At 34.5% G+C, this 19,497-nt stretch overlaps 1 protein-coding gene across 2 annotated transcripts in view; it reads left to right on the forward strand.

Moving 5' to 3' along the window:
- Nucleotides 1-6,610: 6,610 nt before the first annotated feature.
- The window catches only part of LOC132717164 (uncharacterized), a 124,437-nt gene continuing 111,550 nt past the window's right edge, over nucleotides 6,611-19,497 (forward strand). The window contains exons 1-2 of one of the 2 annotated variants that reach the window (XM_060700573.1): nucleotides 6,611-6,790; nucleotides 6,927-6,959. In XM_060700573.1, the coding sequence (XP_060556556.1) occupies nucleotides 6,766-6,790; nucleotides 6,927-6,959 (58 nt within the window). In that variant the 5' untranslated portion in view covers nucleotides 6,611-6,765. The remainder of the gene's footprint in view (nucleotides 6,791-6,926; nucleotides 6,960-19,497) is intronic. The other variant, XM_060700572.1, reaches the window with a different exon arrangement.

Here is a 19,497-nt window from a genome sequence, read left to right on the forward strand (position 1 = left end):
AAAAAGGAGCAAGTATCTCATACAATGTGGCAACATGGGGATACAAAAAGGAGCAAGTATCTGATACAATGTGGCAACATGGGGATACAAAAAGGAGCAAGTATCTCATACAATGTGGCAACATGGGGATACAAAAAGGAGCAAGTATCTGATACAATGTGGCAACATGGGGATACAAAAAGGAGCAAGTATCTGATACAATCTGGCAACATTGGGATAAGAAAAGGAGCAAGTATCTGATACAATGTGGCAACATTGGGATACAAAAAGGAACAAGTATCTGATACAATGTGGCAACATGGAGATACAAAAAGGAGCAAGTTTCTGATATAATATGGCAACAATGGGATACAAAAAGGAGCAAGTATCTCATGCAATATGACAACAACGGAATACAAAAAGGAGCAAGTATCTGATACAATGTGGCAATATATGGATGCAAAAAAGGAGCAAGTATCTGATACAATGTGACAACATCGGGATACAAAAGGAACAAATATCTGATACAATGTGGCAAAATGGGGATACAAAAAATGAGCAAGTATCTGATACAATGTGGCAACATTGGGATACAAAAAGGAGCAAGTATCTCATACAATCTGGTAACATTAGGATACAAAAAGGAGCAAGTATCTGATACAATGTGGCAACATGGGGATACAAAAAGGAGCAAGTATCTCATACAATCTGGCAACATTAGAATACAAAAAGGAGCAAGTATCTGATACAATGTGGCAACATGGGGATACTAATAGAAGACATTTTTTGATACAATGATGCCGATATATATATTCAGGAACCATTATTTTGCTGCAATGCAGAAATTATTTGATACAAACCTTATTAAGTTTAAGATATAGATCATAATGTATAACATATGTATATTTATCATATACTCAGCTGTAAAAATAGTATTGCATGGCCGTGACGTCATTTGCGAAATACAAACGTAAAGACACGCTAAATGTTAGCGTTACACTATAAGCGTGTCAATGAAAAAAGTACTAGTATGTGGTAAATAAAATATGATAATTCGTTATATAACTCATTCAATAAATTCAGTTTAAACTATATAACATTCATTCAATATCCTATATATATTTGACATTCAAAGGAATACAAAGTATATTTCAGTATCATTATGATGTATGTATGTCTGACTGACTGTCTGTGCGTGCGTGCGAGAGTACGGACCCCGGACACGTCACCAGTCATGCGAGTATACTCATGTGCTTAAAGGATTTATTTTGAAGCACAAAATGGTGATAATTTACCCCCATGCAATTTCCTCAGAGTACTAGCCAAAGATATGAATTTTGAGCCAAAAATAGATTATGTGTCGACGGTCAGTGAGAACCAAAATATACACTAATTAATCTGAGATAATAGCCCTTCAAAGGTTTGTTAAGCCAACTAGGTCCTATCTTTCAAGCTGTCACACTCTGTGATATGGGCTCACCGTAGCACACTTTCCTCGTCGTCTCTGCTTACTCTGTAGAGCCACTCCCCTCGACTTTAGTCAGGTCATCGGCAGCTGAGTCGTAGGTTGCGGTTGTTGCTTAACTCCTCAGCGACGAAGGAGTAGTTTGGTATCCGGGGCCTGCTCTCTATATAAAACAACAGCACTCGGATCTTACCTTGGTGATGAGTAGTCTGTGATGAATCAGACAAGCTCCAAATATTTTGCCGAAGAGAGAAGTACTTATATCTAATTACATTGTAGTTTGTTTTGTTTTTTTCGTTTTTTGTTGTTGTTTTTTTCATAAAAACAAACAAATTTATTGTAAATAATTGCACAAATAGTATAGTTATATACTTTTCCGCGAGTAATATTATACGCAAAATTGCGATAATTTCCTATTGTGCGCCACTTGCAATATTTCTTGCTGTGTAAATATATTAAGCGCAGAATTAAGAATTAAGCGCAGCTGTGCAACTTCTATATGCTTAATATTCTGTGCCTTAGCAAGAAACGTTAACATTTTGCTGTTACTAGAACGGGCACAGTGTACTCGTGGCAACAACGTCTAACTACAAAGTCAAAGGCTGCGAGTTCCATACCTATCAGATACCGGGAGATGGTTTGCACATCAATGGCACATTCATCCATGAAAGACAGATCAGGGCTACATCAAAATGACAAATGGTTCAACGAGACAAGCAAAGAACACTTATAGATCTAAATGTTATTATTCAAGACAAAAAAGGAAATTTGTCATCCATTAGTTTAATTTTTTTAAACTTTAAATTAGAATAGAATGTTATATATTATAATATATTATACAAGGTAGTATATTAGATTAGAATATTTTGATTGTGAATGTATGTTTATGAGCAAATGAATACAAAATCACAGCGATTCTTCAAAAGATTGTTCACAAATGTACATTTACTAATGTTGGCTTTTTTTTTTGTTTGTTAAACATATTGATAAATTAAAGGTTAGAATATATTATTCATCACATTTTGTTTTCAATAATATTTATAGATAATAGTCTATTTTGTTTACAAAAAAAACCCAAAAACTATATACATGTATAAAAGATTGGATCACTCGTAAACAAAATTACATGAAAACTGCAGACTCGGTTTGGATGAGTTCGTATATGAGGGATAATGAATCAGCAACAGCCCCCATGCCCCCTATAGCACCGGCTTGAGCGGTACTCAATTTTCAACGCTTATAAGTGCTGAAATTAATGAGTGAATCAAGAGACTGGAATCAACTTTTATTATTATAGGGGGGGGGGGGATAAAAAAATCAGAAAAAGCTTGGAACATATGGTGAAAATTGATATTCATGGATATTTTACATCTTAAAGATTATGTAGAAACAACGTCATACATGGGAAATTACTAAGCGAAGATGATATCCATTACAGACCTTACTTACTAAAGTTGTGGCCAACAGAATGGGCGATCGTATTTATATTCAATTATAGTTATAGATAATAGTTTCTAGAGTATATTTTGTTTACGAAAGAGTGATCCCTCCCTGGAAGCATTAATCACAACAAAATTATATGAAAATTGCAGATTGTGTTTGATTGAGTCTGTCTATTCGGGATAATGACGCCAATAGTGCAATAAGTCATTACCTGTCAATTGAAATCGAAACATTTTGCAAACTATTGCTTATTTATAAACTATATAGAATAGTCTTTAAATAGTATCAATACATTCAATTATTCTATTGGATATGTGTCAGGTATTAGTCCGGAAAGAGTTATTCTTACATAAATTCTAATGCCCAAGAAAAGATGTTAAGGGGCAACCTTACACTTCTGAAAAGGTATAGTAGATTGAAATATTGATCATACGCCATTAACCTGACTGTGTCCCTTTGACGTCTTTCATATCTCCATGTTTAATCCAGGTGTTCTCATGCCTGTGCCATTTGTCAGTGTCTCTAACAGATGGTATTGGTTTGTGTTGGTAGTTTTCACTCCGGATCACGGCAGTAAGCCGCATTGAATTTTCTAGAGTACAGTTCATCCACCGCGCATCGTTACTGCAGGCTGTCAAGCAGTTTACCAGTACCATTAAATTTTGCCTTCATTTTCGCAAGGAACTGAAACTTCTGTGTATATACATACCAAAGAAGAGGTAAAGTGCGAATGACCGTAGAAAAGATTTCATGTTCAATCACAACGAAAGTGACCTGCACCGTCCGGGGAATCGAAACCGTGTTGCCTCTCCTTAACAGACTATTGATCCCTACAGTTTTGGGAATCGCATCATCTCGGTCTTTTCCGTCAAAATAAAAGCCGCTGGCTCCCGGTTGGTGATCCGGCAAAAAGGGAATGCTTTGGCTGTTTGTATAAAATACGTTTAAGCGATTACAATGAAGATCCTCGTAGTATGTCATATCTTTAAAAAATTCCCATAAAACTCTAAAAAAGCTATTTTTATATTATCTGTAACGGAAAAAAAGCGTGACATTGCTATGAATATGAAAACAATAAAACGCTATTGAGAATGTCTCCAGAAGAATCGCAAAAAAAAATGGTCAAAAAGTTGTTGAAATGGCTGATCAAAACTGATAATGTCATCATGTACCTCTTTCCTTCTTTTATGGAACAAGATCATTGCCTTTAAACAGGCTACAATGACTTACAAATTAAAAATAAAGAGTGTATATATATAAAAAAGGAGACTATGTGATATAAATGGTTGTTATTAAATCTCTGTGCGAATTTAATTGGTGCAAGAGTAAAGAGTAAACTCCTATGTCCCATAATCCGTAGATTGTGGGCTCGAATACCGCTAGAAGTATGATTCTGGTGCGATCACTGGTAAAGACATTTGACGTGTAATAACTTATTGTGTTTGGCTCCCCAACAATGACGTGGCATTAAATAACATGGTAAGAAAAAAACTATAAATTGCAAAAGACAATAATGTTCATTTATCGGAAATTAAAATTCTTTGCTAAATTGGATCAAAGCAATCAAGAAATATAGGTTTAATATGAGTACTGTAATAATCACCTTTAGGATATGTTGAATGGCTTTTCAATCTGTCTTTTGACAGCTAGTCTATGATATGCAGCGTTCTCCTTTTACGATTTAGTGTCACCCATTGATTTCACGTTCATGACACGAGCATTCTATTACTTGGGGACCATACGCCGCTTTTCATGGAATGGCACGAAGGTGTCATGTTGAAGGTTCCATGATAACCGCAGTATTAATACATTTGCATATGTTTCTTCATTCAAAATTATACCATTTTCATATCTTTAGAAATATTGAATTCTTATAAAGCCGGTGCTAGGGGGCGTGGACGGTACATAGCTTGCACTTTTCAGAAATATCCATGAATATGTTTATTAACATTTTTCAATTTTGCTGTCTTAGTCGTTTTCTAGGAATTCTATTATTTCTATTTGATAAGTTATAAACAGGACTTGGTATTAAAAGACATTATTTTCATTCAAAATGATGAACAATCTGGACAAAACATGCACCAAAACATGACAACGTCAGAGCTTGTGGGATGTACGTAGAATGTCCATCGCTTCAGGTAAGATTATTTTAATTGCCTCATGAGAAAAATAAAGAAATGGCAAGGTTGTCTGACTTGTTCCCTATTTATAATTTATTTGATTTGAAGCTTCTTCCCGATTATTAATAGTGTCTTTTGATGAGCTTTTCAGACATAAAGTGTAACTATATTGTTCAGTAAAGAATTACCGTTATTCGTTTTCTTAGAAGATGAAAAGCGTTTCTATAATGTTAACTTTTGACGATATTCTTGTATAGTGCTCTTGCATACAGAGAACTTTAATTAAGTGTTTTCTGTAACCATACCATACCATGATTGCCGTTCTTTAATTACAATTATGAAATAGATCTATTTTCACCAAAACTAAGATTGTTTTTAACTAAAGGGAAGTAATTCAAATAAGCACATACTCAATTTTCAAACAGAGTTTTTCATCTTGATTGTGTATGATATCGCTCGCAAAAAAGCAATTAATTTATGTGGGAACTACGTTTAATAATTTTGCTGACAATATAAGCAGACGCACACTATCATAATATGATGATGGATGATAAAGTAAATAAAGTAAAAACTGCTTGATATAAAATTAAAAAACTATAAATCATAGGCAGATCCATTCTCAATGCTAGATAGTAGTGCACTTTGGTGTGCTAAAAAAGAGAAATATATTGTAGAAATTAAAAAAGAGGATAAAATCCAAACAAAATCTGCACTTTAGTGTCCTAATTAGTTGTATCACGGATTTATATGTAATTAATTAAGATCCGTGGTTATATATACGTATTACAACTGACACCTTTGATAGTTTAATTAAGTTTAAAACAATCAATTTTTTTTAATTCAATAAAGTAGATCTATACTGATTTTTCTGTGATATTTCAATTTAATTCATGTATCTGTGGTTAACGACTTCCATTTTCTTAATTTGGGAAATGAATCCTTTTACTTGTATATACATGTAGCCTTATGCCAAGAGACAGCCCTAGATGATATAATTATAAATGTTCATGGAGGACTAGATACGTATTATTAAACATAAAAATATCATAATAGATCTAAATATATTTCGATTTATTTTCTTAGAAATTATTAAATATGTATCTATATTAGAGTTTACTAGGGAATTAACGCTGAATATATATAAGAAATGGAGATTCTATTAACGTCATCAACATAGATAGATTTACTAAAATTTATCAATTGATCTATTTAATAGATTTTAGAGATCTTTTCATTTTTTTTTAAACAAAAATAATTAATTTATGCGCATATGATTTGAGCAAAAGGGCTGGCAGCGTAATTTTCATTGATGGTTCTTAGAGTGTCTGATTGGTCCCTGGCGTACGCCTTCCCTGCCCTGAAGACCTAGTGACATGTTGGCCTACTTCCAATTTTCCCAACTTTTTCCAGGTGCCAACACAGGACACGATATTCATCAATAAATAGAAGAAAAGATGATATTGTCAATATTAACTTATAAATCAAAACCGCCATCAAATTAAAACAAAAATGCAGTCAGGACGTTTATCAACTAACTTAAAATTAAAACGCACGAACTGTTTTGAGATTGCGCAAAACGCAGTTCTTCACTCGCAGACACACGTGCGCAGTGAGACGTCTGCGCATATGCACAGTGATGAGGATAATGCACTTAGAGTGAGCTACTGTCAATGTCAATGAATTTCATGACAGAAAACAAGCAATTTGAGGCTCCATGCGATACCAAATTGGACGTGGAGTGGCTCATTTTGCGTCGACATGCTTGTTTGTTTTGGACTATTTGGTAATTTTGATAAAACTTTTAAATTGATGTTCAGTTCGTTCAATTTTTACCACTTCCGGTTTACAAAAATAACTTCCTGTTTGAGTTGCAGATATTTTTTTTGCGAGTTTTTACAAGAATTTATCTATATTTGCAGGATTATTGCTGTACAACACAGTGGTAGCCAACGGTAAGTTATATTTTTGGTTGTTTCCATGTACTGTCATGTTACAGAAGTGCGAATAACAAGAGCCGGTCTGTTAAATAGGTCAAGAGGTCAGTAGCTACAGACACTGACAGTCGTTTAATGTAAAGTATGCGGACTTGCTCTTGGTTAAACATTATTATTGTTGATTATCATAAGTTGGATTTACTCTGAAAATGCATTTATTTTGGATACTGCAAATCAGGTTTGTGTTTCAGTTTCATACAATACAAACGTGACAATGTCAGAATTTTGGAATTCCATGGTCTGTTGATTAGATCATTACAACTGTTCAATGTAATGTTAATATGTGCATATTATGCTAGGAAAATCTTCATGAAACACGGTGACATCAATAAGTATTATTTGCTCTTCAATGCATGAGAATGCTAAAGCAAATTGAAACTTAAAAGATTTGATATCAAATAAAGGAAAAGATATGCAAATATGCATTTCTCCATCTGTTGTGTGTAAATGTATGAGTTGCTGCATATACTCTTCATCTTATTGCAGGTCAAGCATATTTGCAAGAAAGTGACTCTGAATAAATTTTTAAAAGATTAAGTCTTTTGATGTTAAATCCAAGTACATCTATTCATTTAGCCATTTGTAGCACTACAAAGTAGTAGTTAACATTCTGATGTGCATGTTAATCATTATTGTACATGTATTATTGTCTTGTACTGGTACATGATATAGTACTATTTGTTATTACTACTTCTGCAGTGCTGTAGATAAGCATCATTTTATTGTTTTTAATGAATTGATTTTACAATAAATATTTGAAATGTGTCAAACAATGTCAAATTCATAATACTGAAAATGAATTACATAATATGATCAAGTTTTCACCGGTATTTGTAGTTGCAATATTCAACAAGGCAAAAAATACACTGTTGAAATGTTTCTGCAGCAATAACAAAAGGATGTTGAATGAAAACACACATTGCACTAATTAATGAAAACATTTTCTCTTGCATTTAGTCCCCCTTTTTCACCTATAGATGGCGTTTGCACAAAATTTGTAGGATCTTATTGCAACAGCAAGTGATCTTGTTCTTTACCAAGAAACAGTTCCAAAATAAGTTTTCATTTTACTTCAAGGATCAAGTAATTTATCTTAAATGTTTTATGTAAATGTTATTGTTAACCTTTATTAGTGTTGATATGATTTTTTTTAAGTGTTGTTCAATTGACATCAGTGTATATTTTTTGAAACACATACTTTTAACATGTTCAGAAGAAATTACTTAAATCATTTCAGGAATGTTAAATCATGATATTTCTTTCTGGTGTAGTGTCGGAGCAAATAGCTTTTTAAAACTGCAATCACGAGTTTACAACATATGTTCCACAAGACACTTTTTTCACTTTCTGACATTTTAAATTGAATTGCATTTGATTCTTTGTCAAGTTGATTTAATGTAAGAGAAGGTTGCTGACAGACTATATTATCATATTGCATTGTAACAATAACCTACAAAGAACACATGTAATTTTCTAAGATAAATTATTTATGTTTTAAAATTTTAGTATCATACCCAGACTAAAACATTGACAAAATAGTTGCATAAAAAAAAATTAATGCTACTGCCTTTGTCTATAGAAATTTATTGCCTGATACTGTGTAAATGTCACTTAACTTGAATTGAGATTTTATTGAAAGTACATGTAAGAGCTCAGTTGAATTGGAGGTTGTTTATTTCAATTTATCTTTGCTGGAAAATCTTAATCAAGATAAGTGTTACATTTAAATGTATACATGTAACATTTATTTGATAAAAAGCAGCTTTTACTGGACTTAGAGGGGAGGAGGTAGGCCAAGCTTAAGACAGAGGTCACCTGGGTGGTCACCTGGGTTAAACCTTAACATAGATTGAACAGGGCCTCCATCAAGTTCCAAAATTTGGAAGTCATAGACTGAAAATGTCTGACATTGGAAGTCACATTATATAGATAAAGAAGAAAAAGCATTATATTTTGCAAGTCACAAGCCAAAATTAGAAGTTAATGACTCGGTAACTTCCACTTATGGAAGCCCCTGTAGAGGGATTCCAACTGAGAGAGGTTGGAGTCATTGCGTAACAATACTTTATCAAATATATTTAGACTGGAGATACTTATTTATAACCGGGGTTTTGATAAAGAGAGCATACAACTAGCTGATTAATCCTTATTTATGCAATTGAAGTATTTGCAAGATTTAAGTAACGTCTTTGTTGTTGTTTTTTCTACCCCTATAAATTCAAGATTTTATTACCTGCTGTGAAGTTGGTGATAACATTCATTTTAACATTTTATCTTGCTTGAACAAACTATCAACAGATTTTGTGTGACTAGACAGTTACGTAAATAGTTGCTATCTTTCCTCACTGTGTAAATGCTACCTTGTAAATTATTTGTATATATCAGTTTAAAATGTTTGTACGCGGGTAGCTGTACACTTATGATTAAAATCTGTTACTTGATATATCTTTTTCACCATTATGCATTTTATGCAAAATATGATTTTTTTTTTCTCTCTCTCCAAAAATGGAAATAATTTTACTCTGTCAAAGTGTTAATACTGCTGGGCTCTTAAGCTGAGCGTATATCGCATTTTAGTCTCGGATATTCCTTAAAATGTAAACCTCTGATTTATTGTAATTATTTCTCGGAGAACGTCTAGACACTGGGATTGTGAATGTGCTTTTTTGCTGAAGAGCAATATATCTAACTATTATCCATACATTAAAGCTTAATATTTTATTTGTGGAAAGCGATAGAACATCAATTTTATCACTTGCAGAGGTGAGACAATACATACGGATTAGTCTGGTGATTTCAGGGAAGATTTCTCCAGGCTTAAAAAAAAAATTAAATTTTTTCTTTCTCCCCTTTAAAGGTGCTTTTTTTTCTTTTCTATATAATTTGCTAATGGAAGGAATTGGAAATCCTTTATGATAAGAAATTCTTTGAAACTCATTGTTGGTTAACTGTTATGGACCAAAATTTTCTAATTGTAACATATTAAAATGCTTCATAGAATATAAAAAAAACATGTATGCTTAGTATACATTGACTTATATAAAATATTTTGACTACCAACAGATTATGTGACTGCTTTTTGATAAAACAAGTATGATCTGACTCTAATGTACAACAAATAGCTAATGAATGCTAGCTAGGGGTATGTATATAGGGTTTTAACCCTGTCGGGCAAATCTTTGTTTCCTTCAGCAAGAAACATTACACTCATTGCTCAGTACTGATTGGTTGCAGGTACGGATTCCAAAGTGTGTCTATAAGCTTATAGCTCCCTATATATTTGGAATAAAAAGCAGAGGTTTGTCATGTTTATAACTAAGAACTAGCTGAGTGTGTATTTGAGCAGAGCTAGATGGATAGGGTTCCAATATTAAATGATGGGTATGATAAGACTGACCAGTAATAACCGCTGCTTTAAATTTTGTTTAAATCTGCATTGAAAAGCCCAGTAAAAGGGATTGAATTAGATTTTGCTAGTTGAATGTTTATTTTTTTTTCATTTTGATTTATCAGAAAACAAAAGTTTGACAGTCAAAGAAAAAAAGAGACTGACCAAATCTGCTTTACATAATTTTTCCATATAAATAGATTAACATTCTGTTGCGAGAAATGGGTATCATGAGAATAATTCACAATCAGTTTGTACAAATACAGAATTCGAATTTATCTTTAGATCGTTGGTTAGGTAAACAGTGGCCTGTGTGCTGACAATATGTTATGTTAACGAGTGTTTTTATTTTTTTTTTCATGTTTATGTAACTTTGCAGCACGATGCAGATATTTATTTTATATGTTGTTAAAGTGCAGGAAATTTTGCCGTCTGGTGTGTGGATCGATGAGTGAGTGGCATATTTGTGGTTATATAAGCTGTACACCTTGCCAGACACATTAACAGCGAGTACACGCAAGGCAACATTCCAAAAAAAAAAAAATGATGTTCTTTTTTATCCGAAATTGGGTTCTGTCCCAAAAAAGATCGATATATAAATATATATAAATCAAATTGCTATGAGATACATAAATAGATCTGTATATATAAATAGATCAGGTTGTTTGAAATGGGACTTTCAGTGGTAAAAGACAGTGAATGTTTTGTTGTGCTTTTTGTATGAAACTGTGTTTGATTTATATGATAAATATATATTAAGGCCAATATGCATGGAAAATCTAAACTTTTTAAAATGGATCTGACATTTTTATTGCATCTTGCAGTGATTTTAGGTTCGAAACAATTTTTGTGCTCCCACTATGAGGGGTGTCATTTAGATTTGCCTATATAGGTCCGTGTGTCCATTTGTCTGTCTGTCTGTCCATTCTCGTATTGTGTCGCATCTAAAAGTGTGTGAGCTAGAGTCGACAAAATTTAAAGAAATATTGATCAGCATCAGTTGTGCACTTGGGATTTTGCTTGGGATAAATTCTGTTCTATCAGAGTTATTGCCCTTGACTTAATAAAGTTGGCAATTTTCAATTTGTGTCGAATGTATCCCAAAAAAGTTTGACCTGGAGTCAGGTAGATTGACAAAACATGGGAGTGGGGGGGGGGGGGGGGGGGGGGGGGGGGGGGGGGGGGCGGGCAACCGTGTGCTATGGACACATTTTTAGCTCACCTGTCACAGGGTGAGCTTTTGTGATCGCTTTTCGTCCGGCGTCCGGCCGTCGTCCGTAAACTTTTACTTTAAATGACATCTCCTCATAAACCACTAAGCCAATCTTATCCAAATTGGCCCTGCCCCGGGGGTCATTGATTTTCCTTATATGTATATAGCAACAACTAAAAAAATCTTCCTTGAAAAAACTCAAATAGCTAGAGTTTAGATATTAAGCATGAAGCATCTTCTAGTGAGTGTCTACAAAGTTTGTTCAAATAAAAGCCCTGGGGTCAAAATTGGCCCCGCTCGGGGACATTGATTTTCCTTATATGTGTATAGCAAAAACTTCAAAATCTTCTTTGAAAAAACCCGAATAGCTAGAGTTTAGATATTAAGCATGAAACATTTTCTAGTAAGTGTCTACAAAGATTGTTCAAATAAAAGCCCTGGGGTCAAAACTGGCCCTGCCCCAGGGGTGTCAGTGTTTTTAACTATATGTGTAAAGAAAAAACTTTAAAAATCTTTTAAAAAACCCAACGAGCTAGACCTTAGATGTTTAGCATGAAACATCGTCTAATGGGTGTCTACCAAGTTTGTTCAAATAAAAGCCCTGGGGTCAAATTTGGCACCGCCCCGGGGGTCATTGATTTTCCTTATATGTGTATAGCAAAAACTTAAAAAATCTTGGGATGGCACCTCGGGTCTTACTCCTCAAAAAAACTGAAATACTCTGGTGCCCGTTGGTGCCTGAAATAATGCACAGAATGGCACCTGGGGTCTTACTCCTCAATAAAGCTGAAATACTCTGGTGCCCGTTGGTGCCTGAAATAATGCACGGAATGGCACCTGGGGTCTTACTCCACCAATAAAGCTGAAATACTCTGGTGCCCGTTGGTGCCTGAAATAATGCATGGGATGGCACCTCCGGTCTTACTCCTCAATAAAGCTGAAATACTCTGGTGCCCGTTGGTGCCTGTAATAATGCACGGAATGGCACCTGGGGTCTTACTCCACCAATAAAGCTGAAATACTCTGGTGCCGTTGGTGCCTGAAATAATGCATGGGATGGCACCTCGGGTCTTACTCCTCAATAAAACTGAAATACTCTGGTGCCCGTTGGTGCCTGAAATAATGTACGGAATGGCACCTGGGGTCTTACTCCTCAATAAAGCTGGAATACTCTGGTGCCCGTTGGTGCCTGAAATAATGCACGGAATGGCACCTGGGGTCTTACTCCACCAATAAAGCTGAAATACTCTGGTGCCCGTTGGTGCCTGAAATAATGCATGGAATGGCACCTGGGGTCTTACTCCTCAATAAAGCTGGAATACTCTGGTGCCCGTTGGTGCCTGAAATAATGTACGGAATAGCACCTGAGCTCTTCCTCCACTAGGAAAGTCTATTGATCTCCCATTGAGACCGCAGCATATTATTAAAGATTGCACTTGTCTTGTGTTATTATTTGCTGATTAGGGAATGTTGACTGTTTAATGAATAAGAATTAAGTTGTCTGATATAAGACAAGAGGCTTATGAGGTGAATATTCTATTGGATATTATATTAATAATAATATAGTATTAAGATTTATCATAAAAGTAGAGCAAACAGCAGTCCTTGTTCAAATAGCTGGGAGGTCTATAAAAGTCTGGTAATTAGGTGCATTTTATTGTCCTACCAATTAAATCATCTTTAATTATATCACCTTTTGAAATCAAAATATAAACTTGTCGAGACCAGTTCTAGGTCTAGATGGAGTAGAACAACTCCTAATTGCTTAAATTTAGAGTTACAACCCTTATACAAATGTATGTGTTAAACTTAAACATTAAATAATATCCTTAAAATGTTATGTGTTCAATTTTATTGTGAAATAATATTTTAACATATTTCTGCCCATTTTAGCTTGACTTTTCCAAAGTAAAATTTCTAGTTTCTGCAACAGTCATCTTTCCAATCCCCAGTGCCATTGCCATCCAGAAAATTCATATTTTGTATTTCTTAATGGATTGTAGATATATAATTATAAACAATGGAAAAAAATGCCAGAACAAGTTCGAAAAGTAAATTGAAAAGCAACAACAAAAAACTGAGATTAACTAAGTTTTAATATATTGCTGACCACTCTCTATCATCATCAGAACAACATAAAAATTGATATAATTATATACATTGTATGTATTTGAATATAAGATAGGTTACTGTAGGCTTTGGTGAGGGAAAACAGTCCTATGTTTTGACTGATTTAACCATTTTTATGAGGTCTTATCTTAGTTACATTTTGCATTGTACTCGTGCATTTGTTGTTTACAGTTTTAATGTTGGATTAAAATGCATTATCTGCATGTATGGTTAGGTTTCTGGTAAGTTTTTTTGCTAAATATAAAGCTTTGTCTAGACAGTATATAACCACTTCAAAGTAAACTGCCGTAGACATGCAAGCATGCATTTACTAATGAAAAGTTAGTTTTATGTATATAAAACTAGCAATAAATTATACACATTTAGTCTCTTTATCAGTGTGATCACTCTACTGTGGACAGAATTTTGTAATAAGACAAGTTCAGGGAATATAACTAAATAATGAATGACAGTGTTTCAGTAAGGTTTTATATTATGTAACAGTTTTGATTGTAAACAGTACTGTTGTTCAGTTTTCCAATTAGAAGGTTGTATACAGTCAAACCTATGTTACAGACCACCTCTGAATAAAGATCACCCTGTAAGTAAAGACTTCTCTGAGCAGATAATAGTAACCCCCAAATAAAGACCTCTTGTCTATAAAGGCCATCAGTTTCAGGCTATATATTGGGCTGTCTTCAATGTACAGAATAATTCATGTATGTGATAAGAAACACACCAAAGTTTTTAATCTTAAAATTGAAAGAAATCATGATATTTGGAACTTTCCCTGATTGTGAATGAGTGGCACATGGACAGAATCATTGGTAATAAACACCAGATGAAACAACAGGAATAGGGAGGGCTATTGTGCTCATTCAGGCATCAGTATCCCAATTTTGGTAAGCATAATAGGTTCTTATTTAAGAGCATATTAAGAGGTCACTGTCAAAGGCCCATAGATTTTGACAGAATTATGGCCCTTTTTGAACTAAAAAATTCTACATTATCAAGACATTATCACTGAGAATAGTCGAGCACACTGTCCTACTGAAAGCTCTTGTTTGAATTGCAGTTAAGATGCTCTTTAATATGACTGTATAAGTTAGCATTTTTTTTTACAGAAATATGTTCTTCCAAACGTGTCAAAGAACACAGGCATTCAGCATATATTTTATGCTGGATAGTAATTTTGATCAAAGGGTGATTATTTTATGATAATTTGACCATAATTGGCATGGCAAATGTGCCTAATGCCTGTGTTTAAGAATAGTAGTAATGTTCCATTGTGTAGTAATGATCTCTTTGTATGCTTGGCTCTCCAAACTGTGACATATTATGTACCTGTATTTCAACAGTACTGTTTTAAAAATCCATAAGAGACTATCACTTACCCAATATGGATTTACTAGCCAGGAATCAGAGCGTGATAATGGAATGGCAGACAGCACGGGTGAAAAATCTATGGCATTAATGAGTGAAACCTTTATGACATGGTTATGAAATTCAATAAAGTCTGGCGAACCAACCTACATATTATTTACTTGATATGGAATACATCATAAAATGTAACGAGATGGCATGTTTTGATATTTCTTACTTGTTTTACTGGGACAAACTTGGTCAAATTTTTTTTATGTTAGAAACTGTTATAGGCCATTTATCCATTCTTAACTTTTTCTCTATATATCCTATCTAAATCTTGTTTTAATATAACAAACAGAGGTACAAGCCTTTAAAGTGCATCTTTTAATGCTATGAAATGTGTGTGGGAAGGTCTGAAATCAGGAGCATTTCATGTCCGCTCTGTAACTTTTAAACAGATGAAAAGTTTTTGAAATAATGTTGCACAAATGACTACCACTATGAGATGATGTGCAGAGCACAACAAACAGGTCGCTACCCCAAAGGTCAAGGTTACCCGTAAAGGTCAAATGTAAAAAAATTCAGCATTTATTTTGTGTCCGGTACATACTTTTAAAGGTACTTATGATTGCCCTAATGGGATAATGCTCATAGCTAAAAAGAAAAAGTTTATTCCTTCTTCCAAGTCAAGGTCAAGTTCATTCTTAAAGGTTGGTCAAAGGTTAAGAATTGAACTGCAATAGCTGTTCTTTAGACTGCCTTGTTTGTTTAAAATTGTGTACATGTAATTACTTAACAACCCCTTTACCAAACATGTGTTATAAGATGGACTTTTAGATTGTTATTGTTTTAGATAGAACAAAAACATTTGCAAGTTGAATGTTGACTGGGCTTTGTCTTCCATTTAAAGTTGTATCTTGGACAGAGGAGCATAATGAAATATTGAAGTTCAATGGTATAGGTCAATACAAGGCTTGTTCATTTCCATAAATCTATGAAATAGGTTTAATATACTTATATATAATTATGTCTGACAGTCAAAGTCCTGAAGTTCATCAACATTTACTGGTACAGCTCAGGATTGGCTGAAGGGAGATGCAAGTAAAGCCAAGCGTATTATATGCTCTCTCAGCTTTAGAACTTTATTTGAAAATAATACTCAATGAACAAAGATCTTAGGACCAAAGGATCTGTATTTAGATATATATATGAGCTGCGTCACGACAAAACCAACATAGTGTGTTTGCGACCAGCATACTGTAACCCAATTTATATTCGCGAATACAAATTTTCGCGTTTTGCCGAGGTCGGACATATTCGCGAATATTAATTTCCGCGTTTTATTGATTTCCGAAAAAAAAAATTCGCGGATTGGAAAGTCCGATGGGGCCGTAAAATCCATTAGCCGACTATTAATCTTCAATAATTGAGGTCATTATTGCTGTCATAAATGGGATTAACAATACGCTAGTCTTATATTGTATTGGTAAGTGAATTGTGATCACAATTCAGCAAAACATTTTATCTATATATGTACATGTACATTCTTCATTTCTAAACATGTCGTTAAAAGGGTGGTTGATAAAAAATAAACCCTCAGAATGCAGTGGTAACTGGACTATGGAATACAGTTTATCTAGAAAAGTCTTTAAGAAATTCAATTTAAGCGTTTCATAAAAAAATACCTTCTCCAATCAGGGATCGAACCAACAACGAGAAAATTATGTTATATGAGTCCGCAATCAACTGAGCTATACGGGCTGTTAAGTTTATCGGGTAAAAATCGATACTAGTATGAAACCATTTTGTATTTCACTGTTTGTAATTATGTACACCCTATCCGTTTTGTGATGCTCAATAGGTTTATACCACCTTTGTCTTAACAATTCACTCAAACAATTATTTTATAGGATCCAGAAAACAATAGCCTTTTGTGATGCTCGATAGTTTTCCCACTTTTGTCATACGATTTATTCAAACATTTATTTTATAGGGTCCAAACAGGTCGAGATCACTGGACTTGAGGACAAAATTCGAATATATCCGGTCAAGTAGCTTTGCATGAACAATGTCTAACATAAAAATTTCTCTCCAATTTATTCGCGAAATCGTGCGGACTTATTCGCGCAAACAAATATTCGCGCTTCGTGGCCATCCGCAAATAAAGCGAATATTAATTGGTCGCGAATATTTGTTGGGTTACAGTAGATCCAGACCAGCCTGCGCATCCGCGCAGTCTGACCAGGATCCATGCTGTTCGCTTACCAACTCTATTACAAGTAGAGAAACTGATAGCGAACAGCATGGATCCTGATCAGACTGCGTGGTTGTGGCTCATATTTTTTTTTATCTTTGATCAAGCTGTAATTTAATCTTTGCCACTTAGTATAGAGCCAGGCCAGTCTGTAAATTGGTGCAGTCTGACCAGACAATTATTAGATATTATTGATGGTGACCTTATTTCTGTATTTTGTTAAAACCCCTTATTATTCAAATGGACTTTTCCATATTCAAAGTGGGGCAAGTCCATTTTACAAAATTGGCATGTTTACAGTTGTAAGATGTTCATAAAGGGAAAAGCAAACTTAATAAAAGCCTGTCAAAGGTTAAAGCTGACTCATTCACCAGGAGACTCCAGCACAAATTATGTAATCGTGTAAAAATTGCAGTTATACAATTATATAGATCTCTATGATGAACAACAGTGAAATGCCAGTCTCTTTGAAAAAAATGGATGATGATTTTCAATTTCATGTTCAAAGTAAAGGATGGATCATTTGAGGCATGTCTGGCTTTCTAATTGTCTGTTTGATACCAGTAAAATCAAGAGAAGATTCGATGTTTGATAGCTACGAAAATGGAAACAAAAGCATGTTTAGGCTGCCTGTCTGCAAGTACAGTCTGCAAGAACAGAGGAAAATATTGATAGGGAGATATAAACTGTGTGTGTACTGCACTGAGGTCTCGCTTGATTGTAGCACTAAGGGGATATCCAGTTGATTAATCAGCTATTTGATGAATATTATGAATTATGAATCTGGTCATGTCAAATAGAATTGCCTAGCAATGATTGTTCCAGATGAGTTCAAAATGATTCTAAGAATAGCCCCCTTTTATATATATTCTTTTACCCCATGTATATTTAAAGCGAAAATTTTATTATCATTATGATTCATATATTTGATGTCAATTTTTATTTGGTTACAAATTATATCCCTTTTAAAGTAGCAAAACAACATTTCCTTCAATTATATATTTACTTTGAAGTATTCTTCACAATTTAAGAAATTTAATTATCTTCAGCTTGAAGTATAATATAGTTTACAAAAAGAGGCTCATACACAATGTAGGGTTTTGCTTGAAGTTAAAAGAAGAAAAGATTTTTGTTTTATTATACCCCCGCACAACAAAGTTGTAAGGGGGTTATTTTATTATACCCCCGCACAACAAAGTTGTAAGGGGGTTATACTGGAATCAGCTTGTCCGTCTGGCTGTCCGGCCGTCCGTCGGTTTTTTCTTGTCCGACCAATAACTTAAGATTCCTTTGATCCACAGTCTTCATATTATGCATGGAGATTAGTCATGATTAATAGATGACCCCTATTGATTTTGAGGTCACCAGGTCAAAGGTCAAGGTCACAGGGGCCTTGACTTCAAAAAGCTTGTCCGCCCAATAACTAAAGATGCCTTTGACCTACAGTCTTCATATTTGGCATGGAGGTTAGTCATGATTAGTAGATGACCCCTATTGATTTTGAGGTCACCAGGTCAAAGGTCAAGGTCACAGGGGCCTTGACTTCAAAAAGCTTGTCCGCCCAATAACTTAAGATTGCTTTGACCCATAGTCTTCATATTTGACATTGAGGTTAGTCATGATTAGTAGATGACCCCTATTGACTTTGAGGTCAAAGGTCAAGGTCACAGGGGCTTTGACTTTAAAAAGCTTGTCCACCCAATAACTTAAGATTCCTTTGACCCACAGTCTTCATATTTGGTATGGAGGTTAGTCATGATTAGTAGATGACCCCTATTGACTTTGAGGTCACCAGGTCAAAGGTCAAGGTCACAGGGGCCTTGACTTCAAAAAGCTTGTCCGCCCAATAACTTAAGATGCCTTTGACCTACAGTCTTCATATTTGGCATGGAGGTTAGTCATGATTAGTAGATGACCCCTATTGATTTTGAGGTCACCAGGTCAAAGGTCAAGGTCACAGGGGCCTTGACTTCAAAAAGCTTGTCCGCCCAATAAATTTAGATTCCTTTGACCCACAGTCTTCATATTTGGCATGGAGGTTAGTCATGATTAGTAGATGACCCCTATTGATTTTGAGGTCACCAGGTCAAAGGTCACAGGGGCCTTGACTATAAAAAGCATGTCTGCCCATTAACTTAAGATTCCTTTGACCCACAGTCTTCATATT

This window comes from Ruditapes philippinarum, unplaced genomic scaffold, assembly GCF_026571515.1.
Source record: "Ruditapes philippinarum isolate M1 unplaced genomic scaffold, ASM2657151v2 ctg683_1_1_1_1, whole genome shotgun sequence".
NCBI lineage: Eukaryota > Metazoa > Mollusca > Bivalvia > Venerida > Veneridae > Ruditapes > Ruditapes philippinarum.